Source organism: Peromyscus maniculatus, chromosome 2 (assembly GCF_049852395.1).
Source record: "Peromyscus maniculatus bairdii isolate BWxNUB_F1_BW_parent chromosome 2, HU_Pman_BW_mat_3.1, whole genome shotgun sequence".
In the NCBI taxonomy this organism is placed as follows: Eukaryota; Metazoa; Chordata; class Mammalia; order Rodentia; family Cricetidae; genus Peromyscus; species Peromyscus maniculatus.
In genome coordinates, this window is record NC_134853.1 from 138,410,848 (window position 1) to 138,429,523 (window position 18,676).

The window sequence follows — 18,676 nt, forward strand, 5'->3', positions numbered from 1 at the left end:
AAACTCAAACCCAGCCCAAATTAATGGGTGGTGGTGGTGCATACCTTTAATCCCAGCACTCAAGAGGCAGAGACAGGCAGATCTCTGAGTTCAAGGCCAGCCTGGCCTACAGAGTGAGTTTCAGAACAGCCTGGGCAACACAGAGAAACCCTGTCTCAAAAAAAAAAAAAAAAAAAAAAAAAAAAAACAACAAAAAAAAAAAAAACTGTTTCAAGTATTACCCAAAAGGTAGTCTGAACCCTGAATAAGGAGAAAAAAGCAAAGGCTTCTGGGCCCACTGTGGGTCGCTGTGATTCAAGACAAGAGATAGCATGTGAGAACACAGGTGCCAGGCAAGCTTTAGTGAGGATGAGGCAGGTCTTGATCCAGCATGCCAAGTGCAGAGCCCACAGAGCCAGCAGGGGTGGTGAAGCTGTGGTTTCCTCCTTGCTAGAGCTTAATGCAAATTCCCCTGCCCCACAGTGCATCTGGGAAGAAGATGTAGGAGAGCGACCAGATGAGGCAGTAAAAGGCGGTGAGTGAGAACGGGGAGAGGAACAGCATGATAACACCTGTAAAGAGAGAAGCAGATGCTCAGTTTCATGAAGTGCCTCACATGGCTCCTACCTCACCCTCTGTCCCTCACAGGTCACTCACAGAGCTGAGGAAACAGCACCGAGAGAGGCAGAAGCCTCGTGTTTAAGGTCAGTTTAGTAAGTATATGTAAGCCCTTAATTGGAAGCTAATGCAACCTCAGGGTCCATTCTGTTGATCTCAGACCAGAAGCCAAGACTGAATCAAGTTGACCAGAACCTTTTCTAGGGGAAAAAAATCTTCCTGATTGTTTGGAGTTTAACATGCAATGTGACATGCCTGAGACTGCTTACAGAATGACCTCAGCTCTCACACCAAGATCTCTGAGTAAGCAGAGTGGCCCGCTTTGCCTAGACTGCAAGTCCATGGTCTGTGCTGAGCAGCCACTCTCCTGGAGTCTGGAATTCAGTAGCTGCTAGGCAGAGGGTCCCTAAGTGAGTCTCTGATGACTTTCCCTGGAAGACAGTGCTTCATGTGAATGACTGCAGTTCAGGGCTTGAGGAATTGAATGTGACTCTGATGCCACCTGGAGAGGACTCTGGGAATCCGCATCTCATTTCATGGTCATTTCCCATTCACCTTTGCCCTCTGCTGATCCTGAGCCACATCCGTGTTTCTTCTTTTTGTTTGTTTGTTTGTTTCAGTTTGTCAAGACAGGTTTCTCTGTTCTAGCCCTGGCTGTCCTTGAACTGGCTCTGTAGACCAGGCTGGCCTAGAATTTGAGCTCCAGCTGCCTCTGCCTCCCGAGTGCTAGGATTAAAGTCATGTGTCACCAGCCCACATCCTTGTGTTCTAACCGGTTTTAGCTATGAGTCCATGCTGAGTCCTGAGGCCGCTGCTAACAAATCGCTGAGCCTGGATCTAGTCAGGAACTCCCAAGACCATCTGAGCTGCAGGTGAAACACTATCAGGCATAAGGACTCCAAATTAGTGGCACATCTACTCAGTACTAGCTACTCTGCTAGGTACTACCGATTGCTTCACTTCATAATACTCCCATGACTTAGAATTGCATCTGTCTTCCTCATAGATGACAGAGGGGAAGTAACTTACACAGAGGCCTGACATTTAAAACCTAGACAGTCTTCCTCAGTTAATAAGAATTTGGGGCAACAATAGTCTCATGACAGGCTCTTATGTAACACAGGCTGGCCTCAAACTTGCTGTGTAGCTGAGGAGGACTGTGAACTTCTGACCCACCTCCAGAGTGCCACGCTTACAGGTGTGCACCGCCACAGCCAGTGTGTGCACTACTGTAGATCAAACCCCAGGGATCTGTGCAGGCTAAGCAAGTACTCTTCCAACCGGGCTACAACCCCAACCTGACCACCATGTATTTGGTGAAATCCTGCTAGATTATGACAGAAGTGACCTAACAAAAGGTCATTTCTGGGGACAAGAATCAGTTAAGATGTGCTAGAGTTTTGAATACTGCAATTGGAGAGCAGTCATTGATCTGCTGAGGCAAGGAGGCGATGTTTAAAGCCAAAACTGTCCTAAAAAATAGATGGCATTATCTCTCCGAAAGTAGCCATGGCCAGCTTCTTGAAGTCTGGAGCTCTGTAGGAAGAAGGGTCTTCAATCTGAGGTAACCATTTGTCCCCCAGGCAAGTGGAAGATCAACAGCATCCGCTTTGAAATGTGCACAATACTGACATTAACTGGTGTCAGAATCTATGAGGTGCCCTTTCCTCCTTAATTCACACAGCGAAGCAACCCCAGAGTCTCATGCTAAGTGTATGGTTTATTTTGAGCAAAGGGGACCGCTCCAGGAACAGTGACCTCTGAGGGAAACACGTGCTATGAGCTAGGAGAGGGGAGGTAGAAAAGATGGAGCAGGGCTGGAGAGATGGCTCAGTGGTTAAGAGCACTGACTGCTCCTCTAGAGGTCCTGAGTTCAATTCCAGCAACCACATGGTGGCTCACAACCATCTGTAATGAGATCTGGTGCCCTCTTCTGGCCTGCAGGGATGCAGGCATAATAAATCAATAAATCTTAATAAAGTAAAATAAAAAAATAATATTCAAAAAAAAAAAGAAAGAAAGAAAAGATGGAGCAGCAGTTGCCATTTATAGCCCAGGAGCCACCAGAGAACTAGCTCATTGCCTCATTCAATCTCAGTGAGGCTATAAGCTAGCAACTTGGAGCTTTATTTATAGGTGAAGAAAACTGAGTTCAAAATGGTGAGGTGTTAGCCCAAGTTTATACAACTATGTGCAGAAGTCAGAGCTTCAACTGAGGTATGTTTAGCTACAAACCCAGACTCTCCTCGCCATTCTGCCTCTGCCTAGGCACAAGAGAGCCAGCACACCAGAACTTGGTTAAGCATACTGTACTAATGCCACATAAGGTATACGCCTGAAGGAAACATACCCTACAACCCAGAGTGGATTCACAGCAAAGGAATAATGGGAGAAACTCCAGCTCCCAGGGATGCTTGTCTTGTTCACTGCACACATTATAAAAGAAAAACCAATACTCCCTGAAGGAAGCCCTAACTCCGGCAAGCATCTCCGAGGGCTGGAACCTAGGCTCAGCTGCTTACGCTTGAACTTCCTCCCTCAATGTCAACCCTAGTTCCAATACTTGTCTCAAGCCCAGTTGCCTCTCTTCATCCATCATGCCACCACTTCCCATCTGAACACCTCCTCCTGGTACCTGCTGTCTGTTCTCCACGCTGCAGTCCAATGGTTGTCTGGAAGCTGCTGCCCTGACCATCTATCACCTGCTACCTGGGTCTTCCCCCACAAGTTCCAGCCACACTGCTCCACTAACATTTCCAGCACCTTCTTGGCCTCCCAGCCATCACAAAACAGTGTCCTCTCCTGAACCACTGTTCCTACTCATCTGTGAGCTCATCTTTCCAATCTCACTTAAACATAAAGAGCATTTCCTCCTCTCACATCATCTCAGTCTAAATGAGCACCCTCTGAGAGCACCCTGTACTTTCCCAGAGCATCAAAACTGTTTGTAGTTACTTTATTTATTGCTTTAGACAGAATTTCACTCTATAGCTCAGGCTGTCCTGGAACTCACTATATCTTGAATTTGCAGTGATCCTCCAGCCTCAGCCTCACAAGAACTGGAATTACAAATACAAGCCACTGTACCCAGTTTTGTTTGTTTCCAGTTATTTTTATTTGGCCATTTTTATTTGTTGGTTTGTTTTGGTTTTCAGTAACTTGCTCCTTACCCGAGACAAGGACTGTCTAGTACCAGATTGACTCCCTGTACCTAACACGTGGGCACACATTCCCTAAATTCTACCGAACTTACTAACATTAGGTAGGTATTTATTGAGCACAGCCTAATTCTGTGCACCGGAAATTAGAGCATAAAGAAAAAGTCCTCCATGGAGGTGAGTGCACTTAGTATTTTCAGACATTAACAAATAGTAACTATGTCCTGTGTTGGATAACATGGATGGTGAGAAGAGCAGGAGACAAAGTGCACGGACGAAGCTGCTGTGAGACACTGTGTGACGGTAGACACCTGGTGGCAGTTATCTGAACTCACCTCCCATATAAACCACTTTTTTCCAGTTCTCCGACTCCAGGATCTCATCGTGTGGGTAGCAACTCTGGTCGATCATGAACAGAATCATGAGTGAAGCCATGCAGCAGAGGATAAATGTGTTGCCCTTAGTCAGAAGGCAGGTGGAGGCCAAAACACAGGAAGCGTAGGGGCAGGGTAGACCTTTGTACGCAGAGGGACCTCCTAGGGAAAGATCATGGGGTCAGCAGCTTCCCAGCTCCAAGGGCATCTGTCACTTTGGGGCTCCTCTCCCTGAGCTACCAAATTCCCTTAGCCCAGGGGTGGGGAAGAGGGTGTAGCTCATTTGGTCATTACAAGCACGCGCTGTGCAGGTTTGGCTTTGTGTTGGTTTGTGGGGGACAGCGGGCAATTAGTGTAGAGCAGGGTGCCCACACCTTGAAGAGTCCTTGGAAGCCAGTCTGAGCTCAGTGCTGGGTTTGCACCCCCTTTCTGTGTAGTCTTAGGAAGGCAGCTAGCTGCCCTCCCTTTATCACAGGCTTCTCTTATTTGGGGGAACTGGGGAACCCCATTTCTAGAATGTATGAAGCAGTGCTCCATACAAATACAGGACAGAGCCATAGCTGCTCAGGAAGCAAGAGCTCATTTCTCCCAGACCAGGGCTCTGCCAGTACAGCCTCAACTGCCAGCAGGCACGGGGCTCATGAGGAGGAAGAGGGAGTCCCTGAGTGGCCGCTGGCTTCTGGTTCCCAACAGTTTCTCCTGCCCCTTGATCCCTGTCACAGCCCTAAGACAGACGGGGTTCCACTCACCAGTTGAATAGAAACACAGGCGGAAAGACGTCGTTAAGACATAGATGACGGCCAGGAACCCATTCAGAGGCCCTTCCACACCGAGCAGCAGAGCCGAAGCCAGGCCAAAGGTGGTGAAGACAGCAAAATCATTCAGCTCAAGTCCTGCTTCAGAGGTCAAAGTTAACTTACAGGCATGTGGTCTACACTCTAGCCTCTCTCAGGTGGCTGGAGCGGTGACAGTTGGGGTGCTGGGGTCTCCGAGGGCAGCAGCTGCTCCCTAAAGATGGCCTGTACATCAAAGCCTGGGTCATCCCCTCACCCAGCTCTGCCTCTGCTGGTCCTCATCGCTCAACATGCAAGGCTTAGCACACAAGTTCACAAGCCTTAGGACCTTCTTCAGGCAAAATCTTACGTGAAAACATTTTGAGGTACTTTGAACCAGCTGCTTTGCCTGGGGATGTTTCCCATCTTCTCACTGACCCTCACCATCCTCTTCACTTCACTAATAAATCTATAGAGATATTCTTCACTTAGAATGAAGGTGACCCCAGTGAATACTTGGAAGGCAAGAAAGGATAAACAGCAAAGAAACTGCTTGAGTAACTCAAAGTGAAATCTTACCTCATAAAACTCAAAATAACCACAATAATGCACTAGATACACAAGACCTAAATCTTTAGCAAAATCACATCAATCAAAAGAAGAGTAAATGGAATTAAAGCAGAGGGGTGAGGAAGATAAAGACTAAACCTTACGGTGAGGACGGGGTAAAGATGGGGAAGCGCCAACCCAGGAGATGGCTCCTGGCTGCAGACAGCCTGACTCCTGGGGCAGGACTGCTTCCGCTATTAACAGAGGCATATGAATAATCGGGGGTGACAGAGGAAGGCCTGCCTGATGTAGAGGATGGATGGCAGCCTGAGATGGATGCAGGGTAGGGATTAGAGGGGGGCTGAGGTCCGGACTCACCCAATTTGTGGCAGATGTTGAGGTGTCTGGTCATCGTCCCTATTGCCATGTCTAACAGGAAGCTGATCAGCAGCATCCAGGAAGCACAGTGGGGTTTCCTAGAGTGCAGGCCAGCAGAGCAGCTTCTCGTACCACCCACCGGACAAGTCCACACTCAATACCCACTCTTCACAAACTCCCACACCCTCACACATAAGCATACCCACGCGCATTCCCTCACCCACATCTCTTCTGGTATACACTGCTTTAAGTGTTTCACATATACCCTCATATATGGCTCTATCCCTCCCAAACTCCTAGCCATAGTCTTTTTAAAAAATTGCTTGTATTATTTTATGTGTCTGACTTGTTTTTGCCTGCATATATGTCTGTGCACCACATTCAGTGCATTGCCCAGGAAGACCAGAAGAGGATGTGGGATCTCATGGGATGAGTTACAGAAGACTGTGAGCCATACCATGTGGGTGCTGATAATCAAACCCAGGCTCCCTAGAAGAGCAGCCAGTGCTCTTAACCACTGAGCCAGCTTTTCAGCCTCCAAACCATAGTTTAAAGAGGTTCTCTGACACCCCCAACCTCCAGTAATCATCAAGGTCCCTTACAACTCTTTTTTTTTTTTTGAGCAGGTAGGATGTTTTGAGACAGGGTTTCTCTGTGTAGCCCTGGCTGTCTTGAAACTCGCTCTGTAGACCAGGCTAGCCTCAAACTCAGAGATCCACCTGCCTCTGCCTCCCAAGTGCTGGGATTAAAGGCATGCACCACTACTACCCGGCCCCTTCCAACTCTTAGCCTCAGTGTATGTGATGGCCCAGACTCATCCCTAGTTCCTAGTGCAGCCTCTGCCACTGGGACTCTTCAGATAAATTACTGTCTGTCTCTCTCTGTCTCTTTCTCCACTTATGAAATGAAGGATTTGTGCTGTGATTTCCTCTCCTTTCTTCTCTTCCCCCGTCTTCTCTCCTTTCCTTTCTTTCATTCTGTGGTGGTTTGAATGAGAATGTCCCCCATAGCTCATATGTTCAAATCCTTGGTCCCCAGCTGGTAGAACTGTCTGGGAAGGGTTAAGTGTGGCCTTGTTGAAGCAGGTGTGTCATGGGGACAGACTGTGAAGGTTCAAAGGACCCCTGCCATTCCCAGTGTCACTCTCTGCCTCTGGCGTTCAGATCAAGATGGGAGCCCTCAGCTACCTGACAGGTGCCTTTGCCCTGCCATCGTGAACGCTCATCCTAGGAAACTGTGAACCCAACTAAATGCTTTCTTTTAAAGCTGCCTTTGTCGTGGTGTTTTATCACAGCGATAGGAAAGGTAACTAAGACACCTGTTCTTTCGGAGCCACTGGCCCTATTTTGTGAAACAGGGTTTCTCTCTGAGACCTGGGGCTCACTGGTTTGACAAGGCTGGATGGAGTGAGCCCTGTAGACTCTCCTGTCTCCACCTCTCCAGCACCGGGATTCTGAATGCACACCACGTGGCCAGCTTTCTTACATGGCTGCCAAGAGCTGAACGCAGGCCCTCGCTTGTGCCACATCTGAGCCATCTCCCCGAACCCTGGTCTGAAGACTCTTGATCCTCCTGCCTCCACCTCCCACGTTCTGGGATTACAAGCTTATGCCACCAGACCTGGCTCAATTCTAACTTGCCTGCAACCTTAACCATCTGGTGCTTTTTTCTTTTCTTTTCTTTTCTTTTCTTTTCAGTACTGGAGACTGAAGCTTGGGCCTCACACATTCTAGGCAAGTGCTCTCCCAGGAGCTCTCCTGGGTCAGGATTGTGCATTCTTTCTATTTCTCAGCTTTAGTTCCATTTGACCTGAAATCACCTTCTTTATGACTTCAAGTCTTGTCTATGCCTAGAGTGCAGAAGAAATCCTCCAAGAGAGCTTGAGAATACTGTGCATTCTGTGTTCTTGGACAAAGTGTCTACAGGTGTCAGTTACATCCAGACACCGAAGGGTGCTGCCAAGGTGAACGTGCTTGCTGATTTTCTGCGGATTAGCAATAGGTGTTGGCATCTCTCACTGTGGTATGGATCAGCCAGTGTCTGCCACAGTTCTCTTGGGTTTGAAGTGTGGCAAGGATCCCTCAGTGTCTCCCACATTCTCTCACATTCGATGCTGACTCTACTCTAAGTAATTTCCCAGAGTTCCTCTAGCCCTCACATTGTTCATTTCACCTCATCCATCCTATGCTCCCATATGGTCCCTTTGTGAGCAGCCACACATTCCAAAGAAAACCTGCCCACAGAGGTCCACTGCCAGCTCTGCACTGCATCACAGTGCTTAGGTGACCCAGCAGAAGCAAAGAGCCTGACCTCTGACCTCAGCCATCCCCAAGCAACTTCAACATTCCTTAGACCACAACTGAGTGTCTAGAGGGGCCTGAGGCTAAGTGAAAATAACAGAACTTATAATTGTAACATAAAATTACCCTCTCAGAAGATTTGGTTAAACTGAGTTTTTCCTGCCACAGATGTGCCTTCTCCCACTTTATTAGACTACAAAACTCCAAATTTATGGCTGAAAAACAGATACAGAAAGAAGTCACATGCCGGGCCTGGAGAATCAAGTACATCAGGAACACACCATAAAGAGTTTTCTTTAAGGAGCTGACCTGCCAAAGGCCTCAAAATAGAATCCAGCTTACAGGAATATGAATTTCTCCCGCTTTCTTGGTGGTACCTAAGTATGACAGAATTTCCAGAACAGTGCTAATATCAGATATTCAAATCATATGTTCTGGTTCAAGAACCAGAAGATATAAACGAAGCCAAGTGAGGGGGCTTACACCTACAATCCCAGCACTTGGTGGCTCACACCCACAGTCCCCGAGTTGGGAAGTGGAAGCAGAAGGATCAGAAGTTCAAAGCCAGCCTAAGCCACATAGTGAGTTCAAGACTTTCCTGGGCTCTGTAGGGGAAGAGGGTGGGAGGAGGGGGAGAGAACAAGATGGTGGTGGGGTGCTATGAATACTACTATGCATTTTTTCTCCTACAAGCCATTTTGAACTCCTATAGCTGAAGGAATAGGAAAGATTTTAACACAAACTCCTCATACTACAAAAAGAGATGGAGGCTCAGAGATGTGACTTAGCTGGTCACTTATCAGACTGATAGCAACATGGAGGCCATGACCCTGACTTTGAAGCCACTATACTGTCCTTGTCCCCAAGTTGATCTTCAGCCACAGTGGCTAGGTCTCTAGTCTGCCTCCCCTTCCTCATGACATAGGCTCCACCTCTGAGCTAAGAGCAGGCTGTGCCCCAGACCTACCTGCTGAAGCTGCAGAAGATGGAGAAGAGCCCCAGGACCATGTTGGCCAGAGACAAGGCATTAATAACATCCTTCCAGGAAAGTTCAGTCATCTGAGAAATGGTCTGCTCATGGCTCAAGATGCGCTGACCTATGGCCCGGAAGACAGGTGTACAGGATTCCCAAGGTCAAGGGGGGCCTCCAGAGAGGCTCCCAGAGACCCCATCACAGAACCAAACCACACTCTATTTCACTGATTGAGAAGTTAGTGAAGACACCAGAGTTAAAGACAAGGTTTGGGAAAGCTGAGCAACAGGGTGGATGAACTCACATAGTCATCCATCCTCCCTTGCCCTGGCCCCACAGCACAGACATCCTCCCAGGAGCCTTTTGACACCTCGAAGGCTTCCATCTGAGAGACAGAGCCTTGTCATAGACTAATGGCTGACTTGAGAGAGGCTATGCTCACTCCCTCAGAGATCTCGGGGCATACCACAACACTGGTCCTATCTCCAACAGAGAAGGAAATGAACGTCACAGAATAGATGTGGACAGCATTCGGTGGCTCCCCAGCACCTTCCACTGTTCTTTCCTCTGGTCTGGGCCAGATTACAGGGTATACTCTTTCTTCCCCTAGTTTCTGAACGAGGAAACAACTTCAGCAAACTGGAGACATCTGCTCAAAGTCACACAGTGAGTGAAAGCAAACCCTCAATCTGCTGCTGCTTCTGACCCCAGCAGTGGTAGTTTGGAGGCTGGGACTAAGGAGTTCACTGGGATAGCCTTACCATAGCCTCTGCATGCCAGGATAGGCCACATCCAGGCCTTTGACCACCCATGACATCTCTTACAGCAGCAGGGAACCAGTTGGCTACTTATCCATCTTCACAAACAGTCTTGACTCTGTTTTTACACCATGTCCAAACAAATGTGCTCCTTACACATCAACTGCTTGTGTCCTCTCTGAGACAGACAAGCCCCACTGATGGGATAAACACATCAGCCACACAAAGTAGCCCTATCCTTGAGTGATATGAGGAAATTCTCGTTCTCACATCCACTTTCTCTTTAATCCTTCACTCATTTCGAGGCTCAGGCTTGGCCCCCAAGCAGCCCCTCTGGACAGTTCCAGCCCTTAAGGTCTGAGCAAGAATTGAGACAAGGCCAGATGTGGTGGCACACATCTTTAATCTTAGCACCTGAGGCAGAGGCAGGGGGATCTCTGTGAGTTCAAGGCCAGCCTGGTCTACATTGTAAATATTCAGGACAGATAAAGCTACATAGTGAGCCCCTATCTCAAAAAAAAAAAAAATTAAAAAGGGATTGAGACAAACTATGCTCACTTCAAAACAAAATAAAACCTGCCACCAAGATATCCAAGGCAGGGAGGGGCTGCTGGACTTGGGGCTGGAACTGGAATATTCCAAGACATCACTGAAGGGTGGTTCCCATAGGCAGCCTCAGTCACCAAAAGAATCAACAGCTGTGTGACCAAAGCCATCAGGATTAACACCTAAGATAGGAAATGACGTAAGCCCGGGAAAGCTGGGAATGGAGAAGATTTTGGCTGCACCATCACATTCCATGAATCTACACAGTCATCTCTCCTGTTTCAAGGCCAACCCCAACAGGACTATATACCTCAGTTCCTGAGCCAGGCACCTGTTCACCTGCCAGCCCACCTACCATCTCCTTGAATAGCTCCCCTGTGTCTCTGCCTCTCTGAGCAGATGCCCAGTCTTCCAGCAACCAGACATTGCCTCACTCACACTACTTCATAGATGTTTTAGTCTTAATTGATGATTAGCCTTCTGCTACACTATCTACCCTGTTCACAAAGCACTGGACACCCGGGATCCCCATTGGCTCTGGGAGCTCAATGAAACAAGGGTTGCCATCATCCCTGCTTGTATATCCCAAGTAAGGCAGACACAGCAGAGAGGGGAAAGCCTTGGGAGAGGTCACTCTGAAGTTACAGGATGAGAGGCAGCTCTGTCTTGAGTGTTTTTCCCTCTGTACTCTGCCATCTACCAGGAAACAGGACAGACTGTTTCTCAGGCTCTTTGCTTAGTGCAAGCTAAGAGAACCCCTGAGTCCTTAGCTTCAAAGAACATACAGCCAGTCTATCTGCTGTCTAGAGCAGTGGTTCTCAATATGAAGGGGTTGAACAGCCCTTTCGCAGGGATTGCATATCAGATATTTACAGTTCGTAACAGTAGCAAAATCACAGTATGAATTAGCAATGAAAATAATTTTATAGTTGGGGGTCACCACAACATGAAGAACTATTAATGGGTTGTAGCATCAGGAAGTTTGAGAACCACTGGTCTAGAGAAACGAGACACAAGCATACATCTTACAGGATGGGAAAGCGAGACATCCAAATAGGAAAGGGCTTGTCTCGGGAAATGGTGGAACCAGGACTTGAACTGAGTCTCCTCTTTCTTATTTAACTACTATTTGTAAAACCACACACAGCTCCCAGCAGCAAAAGGATGGGGATTTGAGAAGGGCTGTCTAAGTCCACAAAAATCGAGAGCAGTCTGCGCCCTCCTACAGCAGGATACTTGTTTAGGAGCAAATGTGATGCTTGGTGCTGTGGACACAAAGGTGACTGTGAATTCTCTCTCAAGGACAGTCAAGCAGAGGATGCAACCCAGCATGGAAGAGACATTAGCACAGAGGGGCTGGTCTGCCTGGGGGAGGTTTTCCAGAGGAGGGCTGGAGCTGACACCAGCTTGTGCGCCAAGCAGATTCCGTCACATGCCAGCTTCTGGAATCCCTCTGTGGAGCCCAGCCCCACACCAGCCCTGCTTAGCTCTGCAGCTCCCCCTCTCCAGCCCCGCTGCAACCCCTCTCTGGGGTCCTTCCTTAGGTCTGAGGTTAGTCCTCCTTGAGGAGCTTGCTGACACCCCAGAGCTGTAAGACACCCCCCTCATCCCGGAAGGCTTCTTGTGCTCACCGTGGGTCACCTGGCATTCTTTACTGGCTTCGCCTACCTTGTCTTCCTTTTTTCTTACAGGGGACGCAACTTGAATGCAGACAGGGTTCCCCTGTGTCAAGCATGAGGCCTGACAATGAAAGTGCTCAGTGTTAGTTAATATAATACACCACTTAGGTCCTCTCGCTAGACTGTCTAATGTACCCAGACTCGAGCCCTCTTCATTGAGGACTCTGGGAAGCCATTTTTGATGAAGCTCCCACAGCCCCTCAGCCCAATCCTTATTGTTTACTCATTTTCACTCTTTCCAATGCTTCCCTGTGCCATGCTTCGTGTATTTGGTAAATAAAACAAGACCCATGTGCCACCCTCGGAAGATAACAGTCTCGATGGAATGTTCAGGAGCTTGAAGAGACACGTGTTATGTGTACCTAGGGCATGTTCCAGTTGCCCTGGGTATACCAGGATGCAAAGACGAGTCTGGGGCCAGGGCGAGGGCCAGGGAGGATTTCACCGACATAGTGATATTTACCAGGATCTCTAAGGATGGGGGGAGGGGTAAAAATACAGTGAGGTCCTGGCTCCCGAAAGAAAGCCGGGTGACTGGAGATCAAGCCGGTGAGGTCTGAGATGGAGCTCTCCCAGAGGTGACTGTGGGCCAGCCCTGTGATGTTTGGGAACGAAATTGAAGAGGGGGTGGGAAGAAATTGAGGAACAGAAATTGATAGTGAGTGTAAGAACCACCCACAGCACCGGAATCGCAGGGCTCACATGACTGTGGGTTTCTAGAAAGAGGAATGAGTGTCGATGAGGGTTCCCTCACCAGGCGCCGCCGCCGTGAGTGGCAGGTGAGGATGAAGGTGTGCTCTCCAGCAGTGATGTCTTTTGTCCTTCCTCATCACGCACTCTGCCACCCTTTCCCTGGAGGCCAGAGGCCATCTCCTGCAGAGACCTGGTCTCTTGAGAACAGGTCACAACACTGGTCTCTCGCCAGCCTCCCGCGCGGGTTGTCCGGGTAACCCCGTTAAACCCAATTCTGTCCGATGACGAAGGGCTGACTGGCCTGATGTCCCTGTCCCTCTTTCTTGCCCCGCCTGCTCCATGTCAGTGGGGAATGCTCACCTGGAGATCAGACATTCCTATATGGGGCTGGGGCCCCCCTGCACTCTTTCCTGCTGATGTTGAGGTGGAGGGCCCAGCCCAGGAGAGGGTGCATGGATGTGGGTCCAGCCTTTTAGCCTGGCTCTTAGCTCACAATCCGGAAGACAGGGGAGGGGCTGAGGAGTCTTTGAAAAGAGGCACGGGGCGGGGGGGAGGAGGGGCGCCCTCAATTTACAGATCTCGCAGTGGGCGGCGAGGGGCGGGGCATTGTGGACTCTCAAAGGAGGTACCTGCTTTCTTCTTCCCCTTGAACCTGGATAGAGCCATTATTCCCAGAGGGTTTCTGCGTGGTGCAGAGACCCCGCTGCTGAGTGCCTGGGGTCGGAGGTGGGCTGGGAGTGAGTTGAAGACTGTAAAAAGCAGGCTGGGGTCCACATCATGAAGAGCCCCTTGACTGTCAGCTCCAAGCAGGTATGGCCTTTTATAGGACTGGTTCTTTGTACCTACAAGGAGGTGTAGACATACAATAACATTTCTAAGGGGGATGAGGACCTGAGGAACTGGGACCCAAAAATGAAGACAATGTGTTTAGGTCAGGTTCTCTCAGAAAGGTGGTTCTGGCAGTCACTGTAAAGAATCGAGGTAGTAAGACCAAGGCTATGTCAGGGAATGGGGAGGCAGCCAGTGTGAGAGGAATTTTAAGAGTGTGATGGAGGCCCTAGGCAAGGACAAAAGCTTTCCAGGCAGGTTCTGGATTCAGCAGTTAGACGGATAGTATGCCACAGAGAGAAACCTCTTCACCCCTGGGACAGGGTTTCTCTGTGTAGCCCCAGCTGTCCTAAAACTCGCTCTGTAGACCAGGTTGGCCTTTAACTCAGGGATCTGCCTGTCTCTGTCCCCCAAGTGCTGGGATTAAAGGCGTGAGTCATCACACCCCCACCACAGGCAGCAGTAAACCCTTCTGTTGTCTCACACTGTAGACAAGGTTAACCTGAAACTATGTAGCTGAGGCTAGCCTTGTACTCATATGATCCTCTGCCTCAGTCTCCCAAGTCCTGAGATTACAGGTGAGACACCCACAGACTTGGAAAGAAACAGTGCTGGATAATATTCTAAGGCAGGGTCCAGCCTTACCTGTCCCACATCCACACCACACTAAGGCTAAACTGCAGCAGCAAGAGCATCCAGGCCTAGACAATAGGTAATGAAAGGGTGGGGCAGAGGCCATGTGACACCATAATCAGCAAGGGAGACAGGGTCTCACTGAGCCCAGAGACCATCTGGCAGACACTGGGCTGAGGGTGTGAACAGTGTTTCCCTGGGTCTTGGACTGGCTCTGACACTATCTCGTTCTACTCAAGGAAATGGGGGCTCAAATAGTTCATTTATCATCAACTCCACCTTTAGTCATCAGTGGACTTGGGTTGGGGATTCGGCCTTATTATAAGCACTTGCTCAGTGTGTTCAAAGCCCCTAGACTTAATCCCTAGCACCTAACATTATAATAAGAACTTGTAGAGCTGAGACCTGAAAAGAATCTGACACTAAAGTCAGACCTGGGTGTCTGAAAACTAAAAGAACAGACAAGTGCAGTCAATGCCACTGCCCTCTACTGCCTCTGTGGAGGGTCACACGGAGCTTTGGGATGTGTTGACACAGATGTTGGGATGACGGCTAGTGTTAAATGATGGTGATGCTGGCAGTCTCTGTGGAGACACTCAAGGGTGGGGAAGGAAGCAAGGAGGCCCACCAGGAAACTACTGCCTTAGTTAGGCTAGAGAGGTAGGTGGCTTGGACCAAGAGAAAAGGGCAAAATGATGAGAGGGGGTCGATGTGGGGTTGTATTTTGAAAGCAGAGCTGACTGGCATGGGGAGAGCAAATGGAATAAAGGATAGCTTAGCTTTTTTGAACTAAGTAACAATGGGAGATAGGTGACCATGGGAATGCAGAGGCTGTGAAAGGCTTGGGGTAAATTCAGAGTCAGTGTGGACACATTCGTTGTAATGCCTGAGTCAAGTAGAGAGGTCAAGTACAGAAGCAGGACAGATGCGTATGAACAGAGTACAGATCAGAGCTAGGAACATGTATGGTTGGCAGCCTAAAGGTGATAAGGCCCGGGCTGGAGAAGATGGCACAGAGGTTAAGAGCACCGACAGTTCTTCCAGAGGTCCTGAGTTCAATTCCCAGCACCCACATGGTGGCTCACAACCATCTGTAATGAGATCTGGCACCCGCTTCTGTATACATAATAAATTTTAAAAAAAAAAAAGGTGATAAGGCCCTGGGAATGGGCTAGAACATGCAGGAGGGAGGCAGTGCAAAGAACCTGGCCCCAGAGGTCTGGATTACGAGAAAGTGAGGTAGAAGAGAGCAAGACAAAACAATATTCTAAATCAAGATGAGGACACTTTCAAGTAGTGAGCGATTCCACTGAAGCAAATCTGCTTACAATCGTACAAGTCCTGTTTCTCCGAGTACTCCAGGCACCAGCTCCGTAAGAAACAAACCTTACCTGTTTGCACATGGCTTTTAATGCCAGAGATATGTGGTCAGTTGCAACTCCCACAGTAGCTCACATTCTCAGAAAGGCTGTTCACTTGTTGCTGTTGTTTTTTGAGGAAGGGTGCCGGGGCTCACCAACCGGGCTAGGCTGGCCGGTGAACTCCATCTTGCTAGCACTGAGATTACAAGCATGTACATCCATGCCCAGGATTTTTAAACTTAATTTTATGTTCATTGATGTTTTACCTGCATATATATCTGTGTGAGGGTGTCGGATCCCCTGGAACTGGAGTTACAGACAGGTGTGAGCTGCCATGTGGGTGCTGGAAACTGAACCCGGGTCCTCTGAAGAGCAGCCAGTGCTCTTAACCACCAAGTCATCTCTCCAGCCCCCATGCCCAGATTTTTTTAATGTGGATGCTGAGAATCAAACTCGGGTCCTGTTTATGCAGCAAGTATTTTACTGCCTATCCCCTAAGCTCCCCCCTCCACCCCCCCCTTTTTTTTAAACTTTTTCAAAAGCGTCTCCCTTGCTGTCATGCAAACTAGTCTGAAACTGGCATCCAGACCCCTGCCTCAGCCTTCCAGGTGCTGAGAGTACAGGTGTGAACTAGAGACATGTATGCACCCCACATTGGCCACACTCATTTTGTATGTCACCTCTGCAGAGCTCTAGAACTACCTGCTAAAACATGACTGAGGTAAACATGACCTAGGTGGATACGACTGTGGTTACGGCTAGACTCCAAGCAAACACAGCTTTGATTAAACCTGACCTTACCGCTGCTATCTGGATAGCCATTGGCTACATTCTGAACTGGAAATGTTCCTCCTGAGATCTCATGGGTGTTGGGCCTCAAGAAGATTAAATCAGATAAAGGGAACATATCTGACAGAATTAAAGTTCCCTAGATAGCATCATCTCTTCATCTACAACTAATACCATCCATGTTTGGGGACCAACTAATAATTTGTGAAGGTAAGTACACAAGTAAGGCCTCCTTCCAGACCCCTGAGGTGGGCAGGGAGCTCAGTCAATGGTTACATCCAGTGATCCTGGGCAGCCAGCAAGGTAGATTCAAATACAGATCACTAGTTATGCTAGAAGATATTGGAATGTCTGTAACGGGCCCCAGACCTCAGCACAGCAGACTCGATGGGGATGTACCATTCAGGCTGTAAAACTCAGTACCACCTGCCAAGATGAGAGCATAGACCCAATCCATCAAAGTCCATAGTTCTGGGAAAGTCTCTAAATGTACTAACTTTGCTTTTTTGGCTTCTGTAGTTCTGCTTCTGGCTAAATATTCTTGTTAACTGAAGTAGGTCAACACAGGACATGGTTTTTTGTGCTTAAAAGCTCACCCTGAGAAAGGCTCGGGGCTACACTGGGATCCCGAACACCCAATGTAGTCAGTGGCTGGTTAATAAAGACTTTCTATTGGCTCAAACCCTTGTCTGAGCAGTCTCTCTGGTGGATACCCCACAACAATATCTTTCTCTTCCATATTTTGTTGAGTGAATCAACACACTTGAGCCAGAAATTAAAGAACTGCCTTAAATTTCCTCCTCTTATTCTTGTCCTCAAATGTATTAGCTAACAAGATAGTAGTCTATCACACTTCAAAATGCTAGGCACCATCAAGTCAGATGGTGCTCACTGTAAGTCACACCACTGTTCTGTAGCTCTAAGGGGGAGAAGTCCAAACCAAACGGGACTGGAGAGATGGCTCAGTGCTGACCTTGCAGAGAAGAGTCTGACATCTCTGGCCTCTATGGGCACCTGCACATGTGCACATATCCCCCGGCCCCTAAGAAAATGAAGTGACACCGCCGGGCGTGGTGGCGCACGCCTTTAATCCCAGCACTCGGGAGGCAGAGCCAGGCGGATCTTTGTGAGTTCGAGGCCAGCCTGGGCTACCAAGTGAGCTCCAGGAAAGGCGCAAAGCTACACAGAGAAACCCTGTCTCGAAAAAACCAAAAAAAAAAAAAAAAAAAAAAAAAAGAAAATGAAGTGACAGGCCACTGACTTTCAGAAGCACTCAAATTCCTGATAGACTAACACAGGAATTCCACTGTACACCGACACAATCCGGCACCTCACACTGCAGTGCTGCTAGCTCAGTCCAGATCGTGATTGCCTCCTGCTGGATGAGGAATGGAAACTCTTCACACCCTTCCCTCCGTCCAGCCTCTGCTCTCGAAGTCCAGCAGTGCAGACCTGAGTCCCTCTCCCATGGCCCCGGCCAGCGCCTACTTCAGCTGTTCTCACACGGGGTCAGGTTGCTATCAACACCCTCACATTCTTTTCGTCACTTGCATTTCTCTTCCTCTTTCACTGACCTCTTTAGTTTAGAATTTTCTACCAGAACAGTCTTACCACACTTCTTGTAAAGACCAGGGTTACTTTGGTTGATGAGGTTAAGAGCATATCCAATAAATTCCACCTAAAAAGAGCTGTCCCTAAGCCCCGAAAGACAAGCCTCCTATACACAGGAAGTCTTCCCTTCAAAGTCTTCCCGTGTTCGACAGTGTCCTTCGCACACCTCCACTAAGTCCTTCTACCACGCCTGACTGTTAACCTCCTTGTTCCCCTAGCAGACTGCGTGTCTCTTTGAAACAGGGCCCTGTCTTGAGATCATCCTCTAGACCTGGAAATGAGAAGGCACTTATTGCTTAGGAAATTGCCAGGACAGAGGGATGAGTGCTGACGAACTGCAGTTGCTACATACACTCATTGGGTCCTAACCCCCCATTCTGAGTCGTGTATCCAGAAGCACCAGGCAGGCACTCATTATTAAGAGCCATCCCTTAGCCAGGCAATCAGATTACCCAGGAAAGAGCACTGGCACTACCTGGTGGCCAGAGCTGGAAGTACATCTTCTTGAACAGGAAGTTCCTCTTTGGAAACCATTGCTCTCCAGGCACAGCTCACCATTGGAAATGTCAAAAGTGAGAAAAATCTACATTTTCAGTAGCTCAGAGTGATAACTGCATGCCAAAGAGACTGAGAAGGACAGAAGGAACTGGGATGTAGTCAGAGGTTATTTTGCCAA

General features: G+C 48.6%; 1 protein-coding gene and 1 long non-coding RNA gene across 10 annotated transcripts; one reads left to right on the forward strand and one right to left on the reverse strand.

The window, feature by feature from the left end:
- Window positions 1-314: 314 nt before the first annotated feature.
- Tmem269 (transmembrane protein 269) lies at window positions 315-14,321 on the reverse strand. 9 transcript variants are annotated; one of them, XM_076564929.1, is made up of 9 exons: window positions 14,252-14,290; window positions 13,408-13,620; window positions 12,840-13,138; window positions 12,075-12,146; window positions 9,097-9,226; window positions 5,830-5,927; window positions 4,879-5,025; window positions 4,091-4,291; window positions 315-551 (listed from the first exon to the last, which is right to left on the reverse strand). In XM_076564929.1, the coding sequence occupies exons 3-9, from the start codon at window positions 12,913-12,915 to the stop codon at window positions 430-432; spliced, it is 846 nt and encodes a 281-aa protein (XP_076421044.1). In that variant the 5' UTR covers window positions 12,916-13,138; window positions 13,408-13,620; window positions 14,252-14,290; the 3' UTR covers window positions 315-429. The 9 variants fall into 9 exon arrangements, with proteins under 9 accessions (XP_076421044.1, XP_042127699.2, XP_006995004.4 ...); XM_042271765.2 differs by lacking the exon at window positions 12,840-13,138 and having other exon boundaries at window positions 14,252-14,321; XM_006994942.4 differs by lacking the exon at window positions 12,840-13,138 and having other exon boundaries at window positions 4,879-5,022; window positions 14,252-14,320.
- On the forward strand, window positions 13,467-16,407 carry LOC143271973 (uncharacterized). Its single transcript, XR_013049308.1, has 2 exons — window positions 13,467-13,588; window positions 16,289-16,407. It is a non-coding gene; the product is annotated as an uncharacterized LOC143271973 (long non-coding RNA).
- Window positions 16,408-18,676: the final 2,269 nt, after the last annotated feature.

Coding starts and splice junctions, on each gene's coding strand:
- Tmem269 (XM_076564929.1), bottom strand. CDS start 12,915: ATGAGGAAGGACAAAAGACATCACTGCTGGAGAGCACACCTTCATCCT. Junction 9,227..12,074: donor TAAGAAAAAAGGAAGACAAG/GTAGGCGAAGCC, acceptor TCCGGGCCATAG/GTCAGCGCATCTTGAGCCAT. Junction 5,928..9,096: donor ATCTTCTGCAGCTTCAGCAG/GTAGGTCTGGGG, acceptor CCTGCACTCTAG/GAAACCCCACTGTGCTTCCT.